General features: G+C 30.9%; 2 protein-coding genes across 4 annotated transcripts; both read right to left on the bottom strand.

Annotated features, from left to right (window-relative positions):
• Positions 1-490: 490 nt before the first annotated feature.
• On the bottom strand, positions 491-9,183 carry LOC103864922 (dof zinc finger protein DOF2.2). Of its 3 annotated transcripts, XM_009142698.3 has the most exons (3): positions 2,180-9,183; positions 1,197-1,755; positions 491-1,115 (listed from the first exon to the last, which is right to left on the bottom strand). In XM_009142698.3, the coding sequence occupies exons 1-3, from the start codon at positions 2,231-2,233 to the stop codon at positions 775-777; spliced, it is 954 nt and encodes a 317-aa protein (XP_009140946.1). In that variant the 5' UTR covers positions 2,234-9,183; the 3' UTR covers positions 491-774. The 3 variants fall into 3 exon arrangements, with proteins under 3 accessions (XP_009140946.1, XP_009140944.1, XP_009140945.1); XM_009142696.3 differs by having other exon boundaries at positions 491-1,755; positions 2,180-9,165; XM_009142697.3 differs by lacking the exon at positions 2,180-9,183 and adding an exon at positions 1,978-2,168 and having other exon boundaries at positions 491-1,755.
• Positions 9,184-10,188: 1,005 nt separating this feature from the next.
• LOC103864949 (cation/H(+) antiporter 8) lies at positions 10,189-15,425 on the bottom strand. The gene is made up of 4 exons (XM_009142724.3): positions 14,019-15,425; positions 12,927-13,943; positions 12,154-12,819; positions 10,189-11,439 (listed from the first exon to the last, which is right to left on the bottom strand). The coding sequence occupies exons 1-4, from the start codon at positions 14,433-14,435 to the stop codon at positions 10,966-10,968; spliced, it is 2,574 nt and encodes an 857-aa protein (XP_009140972.2). The 5' UTR covers positions 14,436-15,425; the 3' UTR covers positions 10,189-10,965.
• Between the last annotated feature and the right edge of the window lie 20 nt (positions 15,426-15,445).

Below are 15,445 nucleotides of genomic sequence, written 5' to 3'. Positions count from 1 at the left end.
TTTTTAAGTAAACGTATGTTACAAAAATCGAAGATTGATTCTATACACATGTCAAATTACGGTTATTTTAAAGAAAAAAAGGGTAAATGGTTTTCATCAGCAAAAGAAAAAGATGTAATAATTTTCGCAAGTGTACGGAATATAAATACTGGAAAAAGTAAAGATTTTAACGTGGTACGTAACATGCATCTACATATGCACATATCTTTATTAAGAAAGACTGACAAAGAAAAAAAGAAAAGAAAAAGCTCCTAAAAATGTGAGAAATCTAAGCTTTTTGGTAACTTTAAAACTATTCTATCAATAGAGAGACACGGAATTGTATGATTAAATTCGTCAGTCTGTAACACCCTTTTACTTTTATGAATTATCCTATTGGTCCAATAAAGTTAATTATTATATACAATTATTTTACAAACTAGGCAGTAGATGATAAAATTCCTAGTAATAATGCTAATTGGTTCTCTCGTACTTTAGTCTAAAAAACCCATAGCCAAAAAATTATAGTTCAACATTAAAACAAATAAATATGAGATACAGATCTGTTAGTTATTACAGTATTTCATAACATTTCAGTGAAGATTACGAATTAAACAAGCACAAACTCGACAGACACTCACACATCTAACAAGTTCAAATCATACAATACGATTACTTCTTTGTCACACCTGATTGTATAACGACCATAATTTGTATAAGAGACCCATTCTAATATACCTCTTAGTTTCTCCATAATTGACGATGTTCATGAATGATCCAACTGCTAGGAAACATTCACATTAGGTGCTGCTGCTGATCGTTAGAAGAAGAACCAGGGAGACTCAAACCGGGCCAGTACTGGTTGGATTGATTGCCCGCAGATGTCAAACCCGAATCCGGCCGGCTTATATTACCCACATGGGTTTCTTCCATTTTCACCGGAGCAGTTTGAGAAACCCTAGAAGCTGTGGAAGAAGATAATACCATGTTGCCCTCATTAGGGAAAGAATATAATCCCATGGATCGATCTAACATAGCAAAGTGGCTAGCTGATCCAAGAGAAGTCATAATGTTACTCTCATTGTTGTTGTTGTTAGCCATGACCGGACCCGAAGTATTAGCTCCATGGAAAAACCCTAAATCATTAAAGAAACTTGAACTAGTGTTACCGTTTCCAACACTATTTCCATTAATAGCGGCTAAGTTCAAACCGATACCACCGAGCTGAGTGAGGTTCTGTAGAGTGGGCAAAAACGGTAGTTGGCTATTTGTTCGTAACTGGATATTACTATTTGTTGTAGGACTTGAAGCGTTGACCATAGACGTTGACTGCTTGTTCTGTGAGGAGGCGGAAGACTTTGAATTTCCGGGCTTAGCCTTCTTGTTTCTCCGGCAGCCACCTCCAACAGGGACGTTCCTCAAAGCGCCGCCTTGTGTCCAGTAGCGGCGGCAAGCCTTGCAGAAGTGGCGTGGCTGCGTGAGGTTGTAGTTGTTGAAGTAACAGAACTTGGTGTTGGCTGAGTTACATCGAGGGCAGTTTAGGGGTCCCTCAGGCGGATGAGAGTTCTTAGCTAGCCTCGCTCTCTCAGTCGCTGGTCCGCTGAAACCGGCGGGATCAACTGTGGTGTCGGCCGTGGTGTCAACATGGTTGTGGTTAGGGTTAGGGTTTTGTGGCGGGAACTGGTGAGAGTGTACTTGATGGCCACCAACTAAATTTCCAGTTTCTTGTAGATGGAGCTGATGAGGATGATTAGGATGATTATTCGAATTCGCAGACTGCAAACATATAAAAGAAGAAAAATTAATTCAAACACACAATATAAGAAACAAGTACCCGAAAGTTCAAAAGTTCAAATTCAATATTTTGTTATTTCTTTACAAAATTTTGAACAAGAAACTTATAGTATGTATTTGGTTTATATATATATATATATATATATATATATATATATATATATATATATATATATATAGGTGGGATTATAAAGCAAGAAATACCATGATATGTTTCGGAACTTTGATAAAAAGAAGAGACTAAAGATGAAGAAAGATGAGAATAGGAATATGTCTTTTACAAAAATGAATCAAAATTATTAATATAAGAATCAAAGCAATCAATGGAGAACTTAAGAGCGCTAAAAATCACACAAAAAGAAGAAAGTAAAGAAAGAGAAGATTAGGTAATATAAGATCAAAGAACCTGTGGCCAATTAATTGGTGGATCTAAAAAGCTTGAGACGGATGAGAAAACCATCGTTCTTCTTCCCTTTTATCTCTTTGTTCTGATTTCTTTAATAAAGTTTGATGGATCTTTAAAACTCAAAAGAACAAAAATGGTGGGAGAATCACAATAAAAACGAAAGAAGGGAACCAAAGGCTAAAGAGAGATTGTGAGGAGAGCTCATAACCAAAAGGGAAAGAGAGAAGACAGAAGTTTAGAGAGAAGAGGATGATAGAGAAGGAGCATAAAGATAAAGCAGAGCATAATGCTTTTTTAAACATGGGTCATGTTCTTCTGCTTTATTTCTTTTTATATAATTCCCACTCTCATGCATTATATGTATATATTATAGTATACATATATTATTTTGTTGTGATTCCCTTTTTAGGGTTTGAGTGGGGGGACGTTTCTTCGCCGATAAGGCTCCCTCTGTCGAATAATAACCATACACACACGTATATATATTGAAATGATTTACAAGGTCATACTATGTAGAGAAAAGACGGCCTATAAGTCGAAATATTTAAAGAAATTCTCGAGACAACCAAAATACCTAATTTTTTTATTTTTGTAGGATTGAAGCGTATTAAAGTAAAAAGTTTGGGAAAATCCAGATCAATTCATTTATAGTAACAGGAATTTGGGATGAAGCGGTACAATCGGATGGTTTATAATTCAGTTTTTTCACATTTGATATTTGTATATATATTAATATTCAGGTTCTGTTCAGCATTTTATATGTAGAATTTTTCTCATGGTTTGGTGTAACTTTTGTTTTTTTGAGGCAACATACAGTTAACTACTGCTAAAGTATTTTTATAAATCTATTTTCATCTACACGTTTAATTTTAAGGTTTATTTTTCGTTTTTTTACAGAATAATCTACTACAAATATTATTTTTCTTATGGAACTTCTAACCTTATACGGAAGATTCTTGCATCTTTAATTTTTAGATGGTAAGGAGAACTGGATATATCTGATCGTGATTAAAAAGATACCGTTTGAAACAGATGAAAAATTGGCTCGTGAATGAACTAGTTGTGGCAAATCAATGTCAGTTAATTAAAAATGCGGTAAACTACTGATAAATCTTTAATCAGTTGGATTTGTGAATTTTAATGGAGACCCATGGTAGTTTTATATATGCATGTGCATGTGTAATAGCGTAAATGTAATAGCATAAAAATATTTGCTTGTAGTTAAATTTTATGATAGCATGTCTACTGTTTGGGACCTTGGATGAGAACTTGTCTATAATGCAATGAAGAAAGAACAAATAAATATGAATAATCGGTTCTGTTCTCCTATCTTTAGATACTCATTAAAATCGAAAACCGAACGGGTTTAACTAATTAAAAGGTGACGTTAAAAAAAAAACTAATTAAAAGGTATGCCTTCAACTCGACCTAATACCAATGAACTATATACTAATAACATTCACAACAATTTCGTTAACAAAAAAAATCAGTGTCTTTAACAAATGCAGTGCATTAACCTTGATTAAAAAAAATAAGTCACAATAATTTTCTAATTATAACTTTTGTTCAAAAAAGGCTCTTATTAGTAGATTTTCAGACTAATCATCTGGTATTTTTCTATGCTAGTTTAGGTTATGTGATTCAAATTCCATGAACACCTCGTAATCTAGTCTAGGCCAATAAAACAACATAGATAGACCATTGTCAAACAATCGATTTCTGGTAAGTTTGTCGCAATTATCATTTTTAGTTAAATAATGCACGTACAACTGTTCACTATGATATAGATGCGTAATCATGAAAGCTTACTTACGGTATCTTAGTGGGGGCAAGAGTAGCCTTATCCCTGATTGCGTTCAAATATTCAATATATAAAACAATCTTATTAAACAGGAATGACTGGATCTTAGTATGGATGTTAACTTGTCTATATTAAAAGAGAGAAATAAAAAAGAAAAAAAAAGCATGAAAAGGGAAAGATAAAACATGTCATTCACAACTTCTATCATATGGCTGAACTTTTATTTTTATTTTGAAAGAAAATAGAGATCTTGCAATTTGTCTACATTTTATGCCATCTTTTTCTTGCTTTCCTCTATCAATCTTCTTATCATCTCTTTATTTTGTTTTATTTTGACAAGATTTTTCCTCATCTCTTTAATTTTTGTTTTACTTTGACACGAATTCTTCTAATCTCTTTCATAACCTGTCTTTTCGTATATAAATGCCTTTTTGTAACACTTTCGTATATAAATGCTAAACATCCTTTTTCAGCAAGAGACTGGAAATGGCGCATATATGCATGTTGCATTACATGCAAACCTTTGCAGCTTTACATGTTCAATATCCTACTTCAATTTGTCTTTTTTCCTCTTTTTATTCATTTTTAAAATCTTATAACTAACCCAGAAATTTATATCAGTTTATTCGAAAAATACTATTTGTGACAGAACATAAAGAATCAACACTTCATACATTATACGAAAAAATTTCTCTTTAAAATTGGAAGTATATCCATGTTTTTACTTAAGGATTTAGCTAGCGTTGCAGTGAGAAATTTAATGACTTATCTCATGTTTTGGTTTTGGCCTATGTCAATGCTTCAGTCAATGCTTCAGTTATAAACTAACCTATTGCTTTCCTCAAAAAAAAAAACTAATTTTTTGCTTTAGGGGCTTCGTTTTTGGTCAAAACATTCTATTGAGAAGTAGTGGAAAGTTTCTATTACGAATTTAACATGACTACGTTCTAGATCGATCATATATCGTTTTCCATGATAAATTTGAAGGTTTAACATCATTTATTAATCATTATAGCTACGTCTATCCGAAACTATTTTCATAATCACTTTCAAAAGAACTTGATGTGATTATAATTTGCACCACTCATAATTTGCAGAACATATATCCATTCAATGAAGCGAAGCAATGCATGTATTCAACCAGGTTTAAATTTGACGTTTTAACTAATTAAGATCCGTAAAACTTAAGTACGTATAGTCTAAATTAACCGTACATTCAGTTTTCTTTTTCTGATAAAAAAAACTGTTTCCCAGTACAACTTCATATACTAATTGAAAATAATTTGGAGTAATAATATTCACAGTTCAAATAAGTATCATATCATGCTATGTTGTGTCCGACTGTCCGTAGTAAAATGTCTACCTACAAAGATCCTATATATATATATATATATATTCCTATTTGTTGGTAAGATATTATATAACCCAAACACTTTTTAATTCGTGTCTACTTATCTTAAGTATTTAAAAAATTATTTGATATTCTTCAGAAATAAGTGGTACGCTTTTCTCTAAATTACACATTATTTTCATAAATATTTCTTTTCATTTTTATATTTAACTAATTAAAATTATAATTAACATATTAACTATACCTTTAAAAAAAACTATACCTTTTAATATTTACAACCAGAACTGCCGGTGGTAGCTATCAATTATTAAGAATATCTCTGTAGCCATGTCCATTTAACCATACAAATGATGAATAATGGCAAAGGAAGAAGACACATTCATTTCAAAACTAAGTTTGAGATGACTATGTCATTTATATAAAATATAGAATACAAATATTTCCTAAATTTTGACAACGAAATAATTGTTCTATTCTTTTTCTATGTTTGTTTTGTTACCATGCATTGTAACAATTAGTTAGTTCCATTTTTTTTAACTTCAAATCTTACGAAGTTTGATATGAACCAACAACATAGTCATTGTGGAAGTTCAGTTGTAATACCTTGGGGGAACATAGTTATGAAAATAGAAGCTATTTTTATTTGGAATTAGCTGTTTAGCAAGTCTTTTTTTTTTTTGAAACAAGCTGTTTAGCAAGTCTATCCGCAACTTTGTTGCCCTTTCTTCCAATCCAAGTAAACTGGATGCCTTCAAACTTTTTGACCCACCATCGAACTTCTCGAACCCAATTAGACGTATCAAAGTGGAGCTTCTGGTTGTTACGTATGTTACTAATTAGTTCCATTATTTCTCTATATTTACTCTTTCTAATTTGTTCCATATAATTTACCTTCATTCTTTAATATTTTTTAATTAGCACTAGTGAGAACATTAGTTTATATTGATATGGATTGCTTAGATCACCTTTAAAGGATTCTGAGCGTGAACTCATTTGGAGAATTACTAAGGGTTTCAAGACCATCTTCAATTATAGTTGCAAAAATAGAGAGAGAAATACCACTTAGTACGATCACACTTGACTTAGTTGACTAGAACCTGAAAGCATATATCCCCTTTGTTCTCTCCAGTATTCTTAGGACTTATTAGAACTATGCTAGCTTTGAAACTCCTAAGTCCTAACTCCCACCATCATTTAGGCTTACAGCTCATTGTAGTCATAGATCAAACTTAGTGTTAGATACTTCTTCCTTGCGGTCGACCTTTAAATACTACATTAGCATCACCTACACTCTTATAAATTATAACACTTAATACTCTATTTATGGCTTCTATCATTACAAAGTAAAGTCAGTGTTGTACTTGTATATGTAAGATATTGAAAAAGGTTTCAGATTAGTTAAAAACGTTTTTACTAAACTAAAATTTATAACGTGTAAGAAAGTGATAATGACAACTAAAGTAAGAAGGTGGTGGTGTGAGAATCAGATTCGATGTCAACTAACTGAAAGGGAACGAGCAGCTTTTTCTTTATTTTTTTGAAAGAGGTTTTGGAGCAGGCAGCTTTCCCCTTCACGATTATATATATTTTTGTTTGTGTAGAAAGGTTACCCATTTGCCATACATTCACCAAGCATGTAAAGATGGGATCTTGTCATTAAAATATACTTATGGTTAAGATGATATAAAAGTAAATTATTTATTCCATTGTAATTAGGCGGAAAATATATACTCTGTAATTTACTTTTTCGAAAGATGAAATCAAACGCATAAGTTTCGAGATCCTGTAGAAGTTGCAACGTTATTGCATTAGTGAATAACATGTGCTATATGGTTGTAACTGCATATTTTGTTGATGCAACGTGGCAGCTCAAGAAACTAATTATCATATCCAAATATGTTATGGATCACAAAGATCAGGCCAATTCCATTGCTTTAAACTGTTAAGATAAATGCGATTTTAGAAAAGAAAAATTTGGAAAAATGCCATCAAATGAGATTATATTTTGAAAACTACAACATATTTTTGATTTTTTGAAAAATATACTTATTTATAAGTGATGTGACAAAATTAACCCTAATTAAGAGTATTGTAATTTCAATACTTAAATGAAAATTAATAGAAATAGAACTAGTAAAATAAATAATTTATTTGTTTTATTTTAAGATATACACACAGAGATTATGGAAGTTGGTATTTTTTGTTTAAATTTTTTGGGTTTTCGTATTTTTAATCGCTGTAATTCTTTTTTTTTTTGTATATGTGGAGAAAGATACAATCTTGCCAGCATGTAACTTTGGAGTTTGATGATTTTTGTCATAAATTTTACTCTTAAATACATTTTATAATCACCTAATTATCTTATTTCATCAGATAGAACAGTTTCTCATTCTTCTTCTTTGACAAATTTGACTATATTAAATTTAACACGAGTATAAAGAATTTGAAATACATGTAGCAATAGTTATGTTCTCAAAAATTATGTTCTCGGCTAGTTTTTTCTTACACCCAACTCTATTAAATTTCATGATTAAACAACATGTTTAATAGTTCTAAGGCACTTAATAACAAATACGATAAAAGGTAAGAATACTATTTATATAAGATTATGTTTCAGCGATAAAGTTGAAAATATCAATAGTTATCCATTTATAATTTTAAAATTTATAATTCACTAAATTTATAAAATATATAATTCAATAAAAGAATTTATAATATTAATAATTTCCAGTTTCTATTATTTTGTGTAAAATTTTAATAAGGGTAAAAAAGTCTTATAATACACAAATAAGTGTACTTTTCAAAATATTATTAAACAGTATATTTTTAAATTTTACAATCTTAAATAGGGTAGTCTACAAATTATCCCTTTTAGAAAGTGTTTTGCATTACGAAAGACAATGCAATTTCTAATATATATTTTATTTAGTTTACTTACGCATGATGTTTTTAGTATTAGTTTAAAAAAAAATTACATATGTTATGCGCATATATTCAACTCGAATAAGGTGTTCCTGAATAATTAACATTAATTATAGCAAATGGAGCATATATTAACACCTAACAATAAAATTACAAAATAGCGATGCGGCCTAGTTTTTCTATTATAAAAGCTCTACTATTAATGTGGGTTTGGGATAATTAATCTATGAGTCAGTTCCTTTGGATAGAGCACGACGTCTGCCTCTAGTTTCAGGCTTACGACCTCCGGTCACGTTTGCCTCCGATCTCCGGGCTAATTAAAAGGAAAACTTTTAGATAAAGGAAGATCTTTTCATATTTCATGATATGAAAAAGTCTAACATGTATCTTGACTAGGTTTATTTATGAAAAGACTAACTCTAAAACAAGGAGATCGAGTAAGAAATACTTTCAACTAAGAGACTTACAGCTAGAACTAAAGTTTATACACTAAAACGTTCTATTTCTACTTTTCAGATCATTCAAATATTACTTTGATTTTATATTCTTGTTTTGTTTCACGTTTACGTAATATCACGAACATTTTTGCATTATTTTACTCTAACAATGTATACCCCGTATGTTATGAATTTTCAAATTTCATCAATAACTTGTTATAATTTATTCAAATTACTTCACATACACAAGAAAATCAAAATCTTTTAATTCTGAAAAATACTTTATTTTAATAAAGTACTAGATTTTGATCTGAGCAACCGCGCAGATGTTTGTTTTCATTTTTCTATACATAAATTATTATTTTAGAACATATGTGGTATATTTTTTAACGTTAATCATATACTTAAATGTTTATATAACTATTTAAAATAAAATAATTTAATAATTTATATGTTATAATTAATCATATGTTTAAACTGTATATATTTGTCAGTTCTTATTATATATTTATTTTATTATATTTGTATTTAGTAATTAAAAAATTAATATATTCATGAGAAAACATATTTAAAAATTATTTTTTATTTAATTTATGCTAAATTCTGACCCGTTTTTCAAAGCTAGATTTCTTTTTACTAATATTTTTTATGCTTATCCATTTTAGATAATATATTGTTGTATATACAAAAGTATAACATATATTAATTTGCAGACATGTATTATATAGTTTGCTAACATATGTTAACTTTTAGACATGTATCATCATATTATATTTTAAAAATATAGTTTATATTTATGAAAATAAAATTTATAAATTTATCAGTTGAATATACTTTTTATCATATTTACTTAAGTATAATAAATGTATTTTAACATGATCATGACTATAAAGTAAATAAAATATGATATAATTTATTTATTTTTCATTTTATAAACGATAACTTAAAATACATTAATTTATGGCTAAAATATTTTTACACAGATTTATAAGAATTTTTAAAATATAATATATAAATATATATTAGATTCAAAATGAAAATATATGATTAAAGTAATTACAAAGATTTTATATTATTAGCTCTAAAGAAATACATGTTAATTTTTATACATGTATTAAATAGTTTGCTAATGTTAATCCATCTTACCAACGTATCAGATTTTATTTTTGAACATAAATATTTTATATTTAAAAAAATAAAATTCATAAATTTATAAATTTAATATAATTTTATTATATTTAGCTCAATATAATAATTTCTTTTAATATGATTGATTATGATTATATAATATATAAAATATCATAGAATTGGTTTTCATTTTATAAACGATAATTGAATATGTTAATGTATAATAATATTTTAAACAAAATTCAAAATTAGTGAAAATATTTAAATATAATTTCAAAAATGGAGATCTTGTAAAAATCTTTTAAAACATATTTGTTAGAATTTTAAAATAAATATATTTAAATTTAAAATGAAAAGATATCAAAAGATATTATGATTAAAGTATTTTAAATATTATATGTATTATTAGTCTTAATAAAATACATTTAGTAAGATTTTTAAATGATGGTCCAAATTAAAAAATCACACATGAAAGAAGTCTTGACTTTTGTTTTGATATATAAGATTTCAAAATTTTATTGAATTAATCAAAATTTAATTTTAAATATTGTTACAGAAGTATGATCCAATAACACTAAATTTAAGGTATTTTAAATAACATCCCTTAGGATCTAAGAAAATAATTATTGAAATTATCAAATCAATTATAATTATTGAAATTATAATTAATTCATTATATGTAATCAATAATTACATATAATGAATCTGGTCACAACCGGATCTGAAATTTAAAAAAAAAAACCACAAATATTTTTAGATTATTTAAGAAAAAAAATCTGAAAACTTGGGGGGTCATGCGACCTATATATAATATATGTATAATACTTCTTTAAAATTTAGAGGCTGAATGAGATAGCAGATTCGTTAGCTAGGATTGCACGTTTACAGATCTTTATGTTTTATTGGTTGTTATATTCCGGTCTGACTTTCTAGACCACCTCAATTTTGAGTAATAGAATAGTCATTTGCTGCCAAAAAAATTAGAGGCTGAAAAGAATGTTTTATCTGGCCGTGCCGAGAACCGGCTTTCAATCTGGTAAGTTATAATAATCTTTACAACAAACGTTTGAACAGCTCAGATTTATATAATAAGTCGATAAGAGTCAGCAACAAAGAGACATGGAACAAGTAGTGTTTTACTCCACTTCTAATTATTGGCTATGGTTCGTTGTTGTTGAACTACTAAGACTGATGTCTTGCTTGGAAAATCCGGTGAGGCCAAAAAATCACCGATGACTCCTAGCTCCTCAAACTCACACCAACTCTCATTCCCTAGGGTCGCAGCGTGGTTCTGACCGCAGGTTCTGCTTATGATGAACAGGTCGTAATCGAATGCTATAGAGCGTAGAAGCATTGATGTATCCGCTCCATCTACTATCTCCTCTTCCAAGTAAGTCGTGGAACTTTCTTCTTTTAAGTTTCCTGGATCGTTGCTTCGTACCAACTCTCTTACTCTTAGTTTCACTGTGTCGAGCATTTGATCCCAACCTGTCGCTTTTTTACTCTTTTTGGCTGCTAGAAGGCATAGAACCGTTAATGTTACGCTCTCTTGACGGGCCATTCGCTTTGCAAAGGCCAATGCTTCCATGTCGTCTTCTCCTCCCACAAATATCACACACACCTGTTCTCAAGTCGCTCCAAGTACTTAGTAAGTCTCATTCCTATATCATTTCAACTTAAGGAGTTTGTAAGATTTCTGTAGGAACCCCTGCGCATTTTGGTTTTGGTTGTTTGGTTTTAGAGATACATGATTCGTTAACTATTTATGAAATTTTGTTTGGTTTTGCTTATTTCAGTTTTCGGTTTGGTTCGGTTCATATAACAATGTTAGAAACTGGCTAATACTTCCCCCCCCCCTCCCCCCAACACCAAATTTTGGGTCATATTCGGTTCTGTTTTCGGTTAATTTGGATAAAAATTTCTAAAAATTTAAAATTTTCAACAAAAAAATCGAGTAATTCGAGGTTTTGAATAAAATATCAGGTAATTCGGATAAAGGTAAAATATTTCGAATAAAGTAATATTCGGATAGTTTGTTTTTTTTCTGATAATTCACTTTATAAATAGTATTTTTAGGATTTCTAGTTATTTGAAAAATAAATATAATTGATATATTTGGTATATAAACTATATTTTGAATTTTCCGGTACCTCTATGTTCAATTATGGTTTTGGGTTCTTCAGTTGATTTGGTTCCCGAAAAATGTGCCCAGGCGTAGGCGTAAGAACCACCATCGAAGTAACATAGATGAGATTCGACCATGTTTACTTATTTCTTACTTAGTTATCAGTACAAAAACTAATAGAAAGATGATAAAATGTAATTGTGAGTATACCTTAAGGTTTTGTTGAGATTCTTGATTTTTATTAACAAGATGACGTTCAACAAGGATACCGACAGAGCAAGGAGCTTGTTTCAAGACGTTGAAATTGAGAAACCGGATCATTTCACTGTCGGATACGATGGATGTTCGGTCGAGAGACCATGTCCGGTGGAAAGGAAGAATGATAAACGTGACAGCTTTATCGAGAGCTAGCCAACAAATATCGTCTTGCATATGGTGCGAGTTTGTTATGCAAGTAAATGTGTCTATGAAAATAGAATCGCGTACGTAACGGTGGAAATTTTCAAAAGAGAGGATGACGTTTTCCGAATATTTTGCTCCCGCCCCTGCTCCGAGTTTCTGTACTTTGTGTGCGATCAAAGTCGGAACTTCTTGACCTTGTAACTCGACAAGGTGAAGCACGTAGCAAGTGAGAGGGCTCTTTTCTGATTGATAACAAGCTTCTAGAAGGTTGATCATAGAAGATATGTGGTCTGGTCGATGGATGCACACAAGAGTCTTTAGGGCTCCAGTTATCTTCATACTTGCCAAACTTCTCTTTTGGTAGCACATGAATCGCTTTGATGGGTCATAGAGAAATCGGATCGCCATTGGTAGGAACAATGAGTTTAGGAGAATAGACAAAACTAGGATCGAGAAGGTATCTCTGTCCAAAAGCTGTATATATATCAAAACCAATGTCAAAACGAATATTTTTCTGTTATTTATTTTCTTGCAAGAAAATAAAATAATGATCAAGAAATGGAAATATGAGAGAGACTAACCTCGAGGCCATAAGAGAAAAGGTAGAAACTTAATTCTATTATACCTTTATGAGACATGATAAGGGAAAGAATAATGGAGTCTTTCAACGGCATTTTAAAGAGGTAAGGTACGATCATTGAGACAGAAAGCTTCAACAAGAAGATGAGAAAGACGAGAGACGCAACTGCGAACTTCTTGTCATTGCTGCTATAGAATGTTAAAATATCTTTCCAAACTCTTATATCACTCCTTAGCATACTAGCTGACATGAAGAGAGGCAATACAATACCAAAATTGAAGCTCTCTAATCGTTCGACCAACGCAGAACCAATAGGATGTTCATTAGGAATAGAAAGACCAAGAATGAAAGCTCCAAGTGCTGGAAACTGCTCAAGACCGTCCCAATACATACACGACAAGAAAACCATGACGAGAATCACATAGATGTATTTGTCTTCTATAGGTCTCCCTTCTCGTTTCCGTATGATTACTTTAAACATTATTGGCCTCACAACAGCAAAGACAATGACGATAAAGAAGAACATTTGTAGAAGTAGACCTACACCTTGAACCAATGATTGAAAACCAAGAGGAACTATTACCAACCAGAACATTAGTCCAACCGTATTAGAGACTACAGATGTGGATAAAGCCACCTGACCAACCGACGAGTGGTTCATGCCGAGGTCAAGCAAGAGTCTCGCGATTTCCGAGAAGGACGTGAGGCTCTCCATTAGCAGCAACGTATTATACTCTATGGCTTTGAGCGGTCTATTCTCAAGTGATTTATATTTGTAAAGCAGTAAGCCAACCGTTATAGGAAGAGCAGCCGCTGCAACTCCAGTGAGTCTTGCATGTGCTTCAGCCTTGAAGATTGTTTTGACATCCATTTTCACACCATTGAGGAACCAGAACATCATGAAGCCAAATGATCCAAGGCATCCGGGAATGTCGATTCTGTTTTCGGGGAATAAAATCTCCTGAATAATGGACTTGTCTCCCGAAACTGTAAGTAGAACGTTCAAGAGTAGCCCTGCCTTCAGTGCAACAAAGATAATGTCAGGACGTTATGTAGTAAAATATATTTCAAAAAAATATTAAAAAGAACTCACAAGCATCATAGAGGCGAACTTTGGAATCAAAAGACCTAATTTCTTGAACAAAATATCAAAGACTTGCCAAAGGACGAACACAAACAAGATGACAAGCTCGAGATTGGGAAGAGGATATTGCCAAATGTGAAGACGAACTTTGTTGAAAGGAACCTTCTCCCAAATGCCATATGAAGATAACTCACCTGGATGTACCTCGCATATAAAACCGTCACTTCTCACAGCTTTACCATACCAAGCCAAATTATTTACCCATTCTATGTCAAGCTCCGTATCTCCATAGTTCCCCGTATCTAAATTCGTGTTATTCCCCATTTCCATGACATAAGTTTTGTGAGAAAACTTGTAAAAAGTGGGGAAGAAAAGAAAGAAACTTAGGATTGCTTTTGAGAGTGCAAAAGATCCATATGTACACATGCACACAATTGTATATGAATTAAATAGCTTATGCCGTTTTAAAACACGATTTGGACATATATAGAAATATGTTGTTTTAGAAGTTTTTAAGTTGTTTCTCCACTCTATTAATAGTATAATAAGTTACACCGTAGAAGATGTCAACTAGAGTTATCAGAATTTCTTTCTAGTATACTGATTGTCATGTAGTCTTATTGTATATCTACGACCGATTGATGTTTTAATTATATGGAATATGAAAACAAATTTGTTCACATAGGAGATATGAAGCTTTCATAAGCTTTTTTTAATCGCTGGAAAATAATCATTAAATATGGCTGAAATGTTACCAAGCCTAGAAACTTCATTATGTTATCATGGCTGAGGATGACACCTATGACCTCTCTGTCTACTTTGTTCTCAAATCGATTTGGATCAGACGACTCTGACCATCTCATTTCAAAGGCATCTCATTCCAAGGAGTTTCATCGTCTAATGGAGAAGGTAAAACCATCCAAATGTTCACATGATAGCTAGGCATCAGACCTTTGGGTTTTTAAAATCTATTTGAGAGTTTTTTTAAAATTGTAAAAAGTTATAGGTCGAAACTTAATTATAATATTTATGAGTCAGCGACAAGAGTCAATTGCTAAGAAATTTTGTGCAGCTATTAAAATTCGAACTTGACATATCTATTCTTTTATAAAAACGATTTTACCAGTAGAAATAAGTCAATAACAGCTTTGAGTGTAGACATATCTATAATGAATACACTTTATTAAAAGAGTTAGGTTGGAACTCTCTTCAGGATGTATTTTGAAATATTCACATACTATTTTATTATACCTTAATATATATCATAATAATTTTAAAAATACTTTGTTTAAAATGACAAAAAATACGCCATACCTGCTGCCTCGAACCCGTGACCCTTTTTTTTTTTTGGTCGACCCTAAAAAGACTATACTATGTAATTTCATCATGTACAATTCTCAAACTCAATAAATATATATAGTTGTTTATAAATAAAT

This window comes from Brassica rapa, chromosome A04 (genome assembly GCF_000309985.2).
Source record: "Brassica rapa cultivar Chiifu-401-42 chromosome A04, CAAS_Brap_v3.01, whole genome shotgun sequence".
NCBI classification, from domain to species: domain Eukaryota; kingdom Viridiplantae; phylum Streptophyta; class Magnoliopsida; order Brassicales; family Brassicaceae; genus Brassica; species Brassica rapa.
This window is presented reverse-complemented; position numbering and strand designations above follow the sequence as displayed.

Excerpts from the sequence above, each read along its gene's own strand:
- LOC103864922 (XM_009142696.3), bottom strand. The coding sequence starts at position 2,233 with ATGGTTTTCTCATCCGTCTCAAGCTTTTTAGATCCACCAATTAATTGG. Across the intron at positions 1,756-2,179 it reads CACCAATTAATTGGCCACAG|TCTGCGAATTCGAATAATCA; the intron begins GTTCTTTGATCT and ends ATATGTTTGCAG.
- LOC103864949 (XM_009142724.3), bottom strand. The coding sequence starts at position 14,435 with ATGTGTACATATGGATCTTTTGCACTCTCAAAAGCAATCCTAAGTTTC. Across the intron at positions 13,944-14,018 it reads AGTTCGCCTCTATGATGCTT|GCAGGGCTACTCTTGAACGT; the intron begins GTGAGTTCTTTT and ends GTTGCACTGAAG. Across the intron at positions 12,820-12,926 it reads TTTTCTCTTATGGCCTCGAG|CTTTTGGACAGAGATACCTT; the intron begins GTTAGTCTCTCT and ends ATATATATACAG.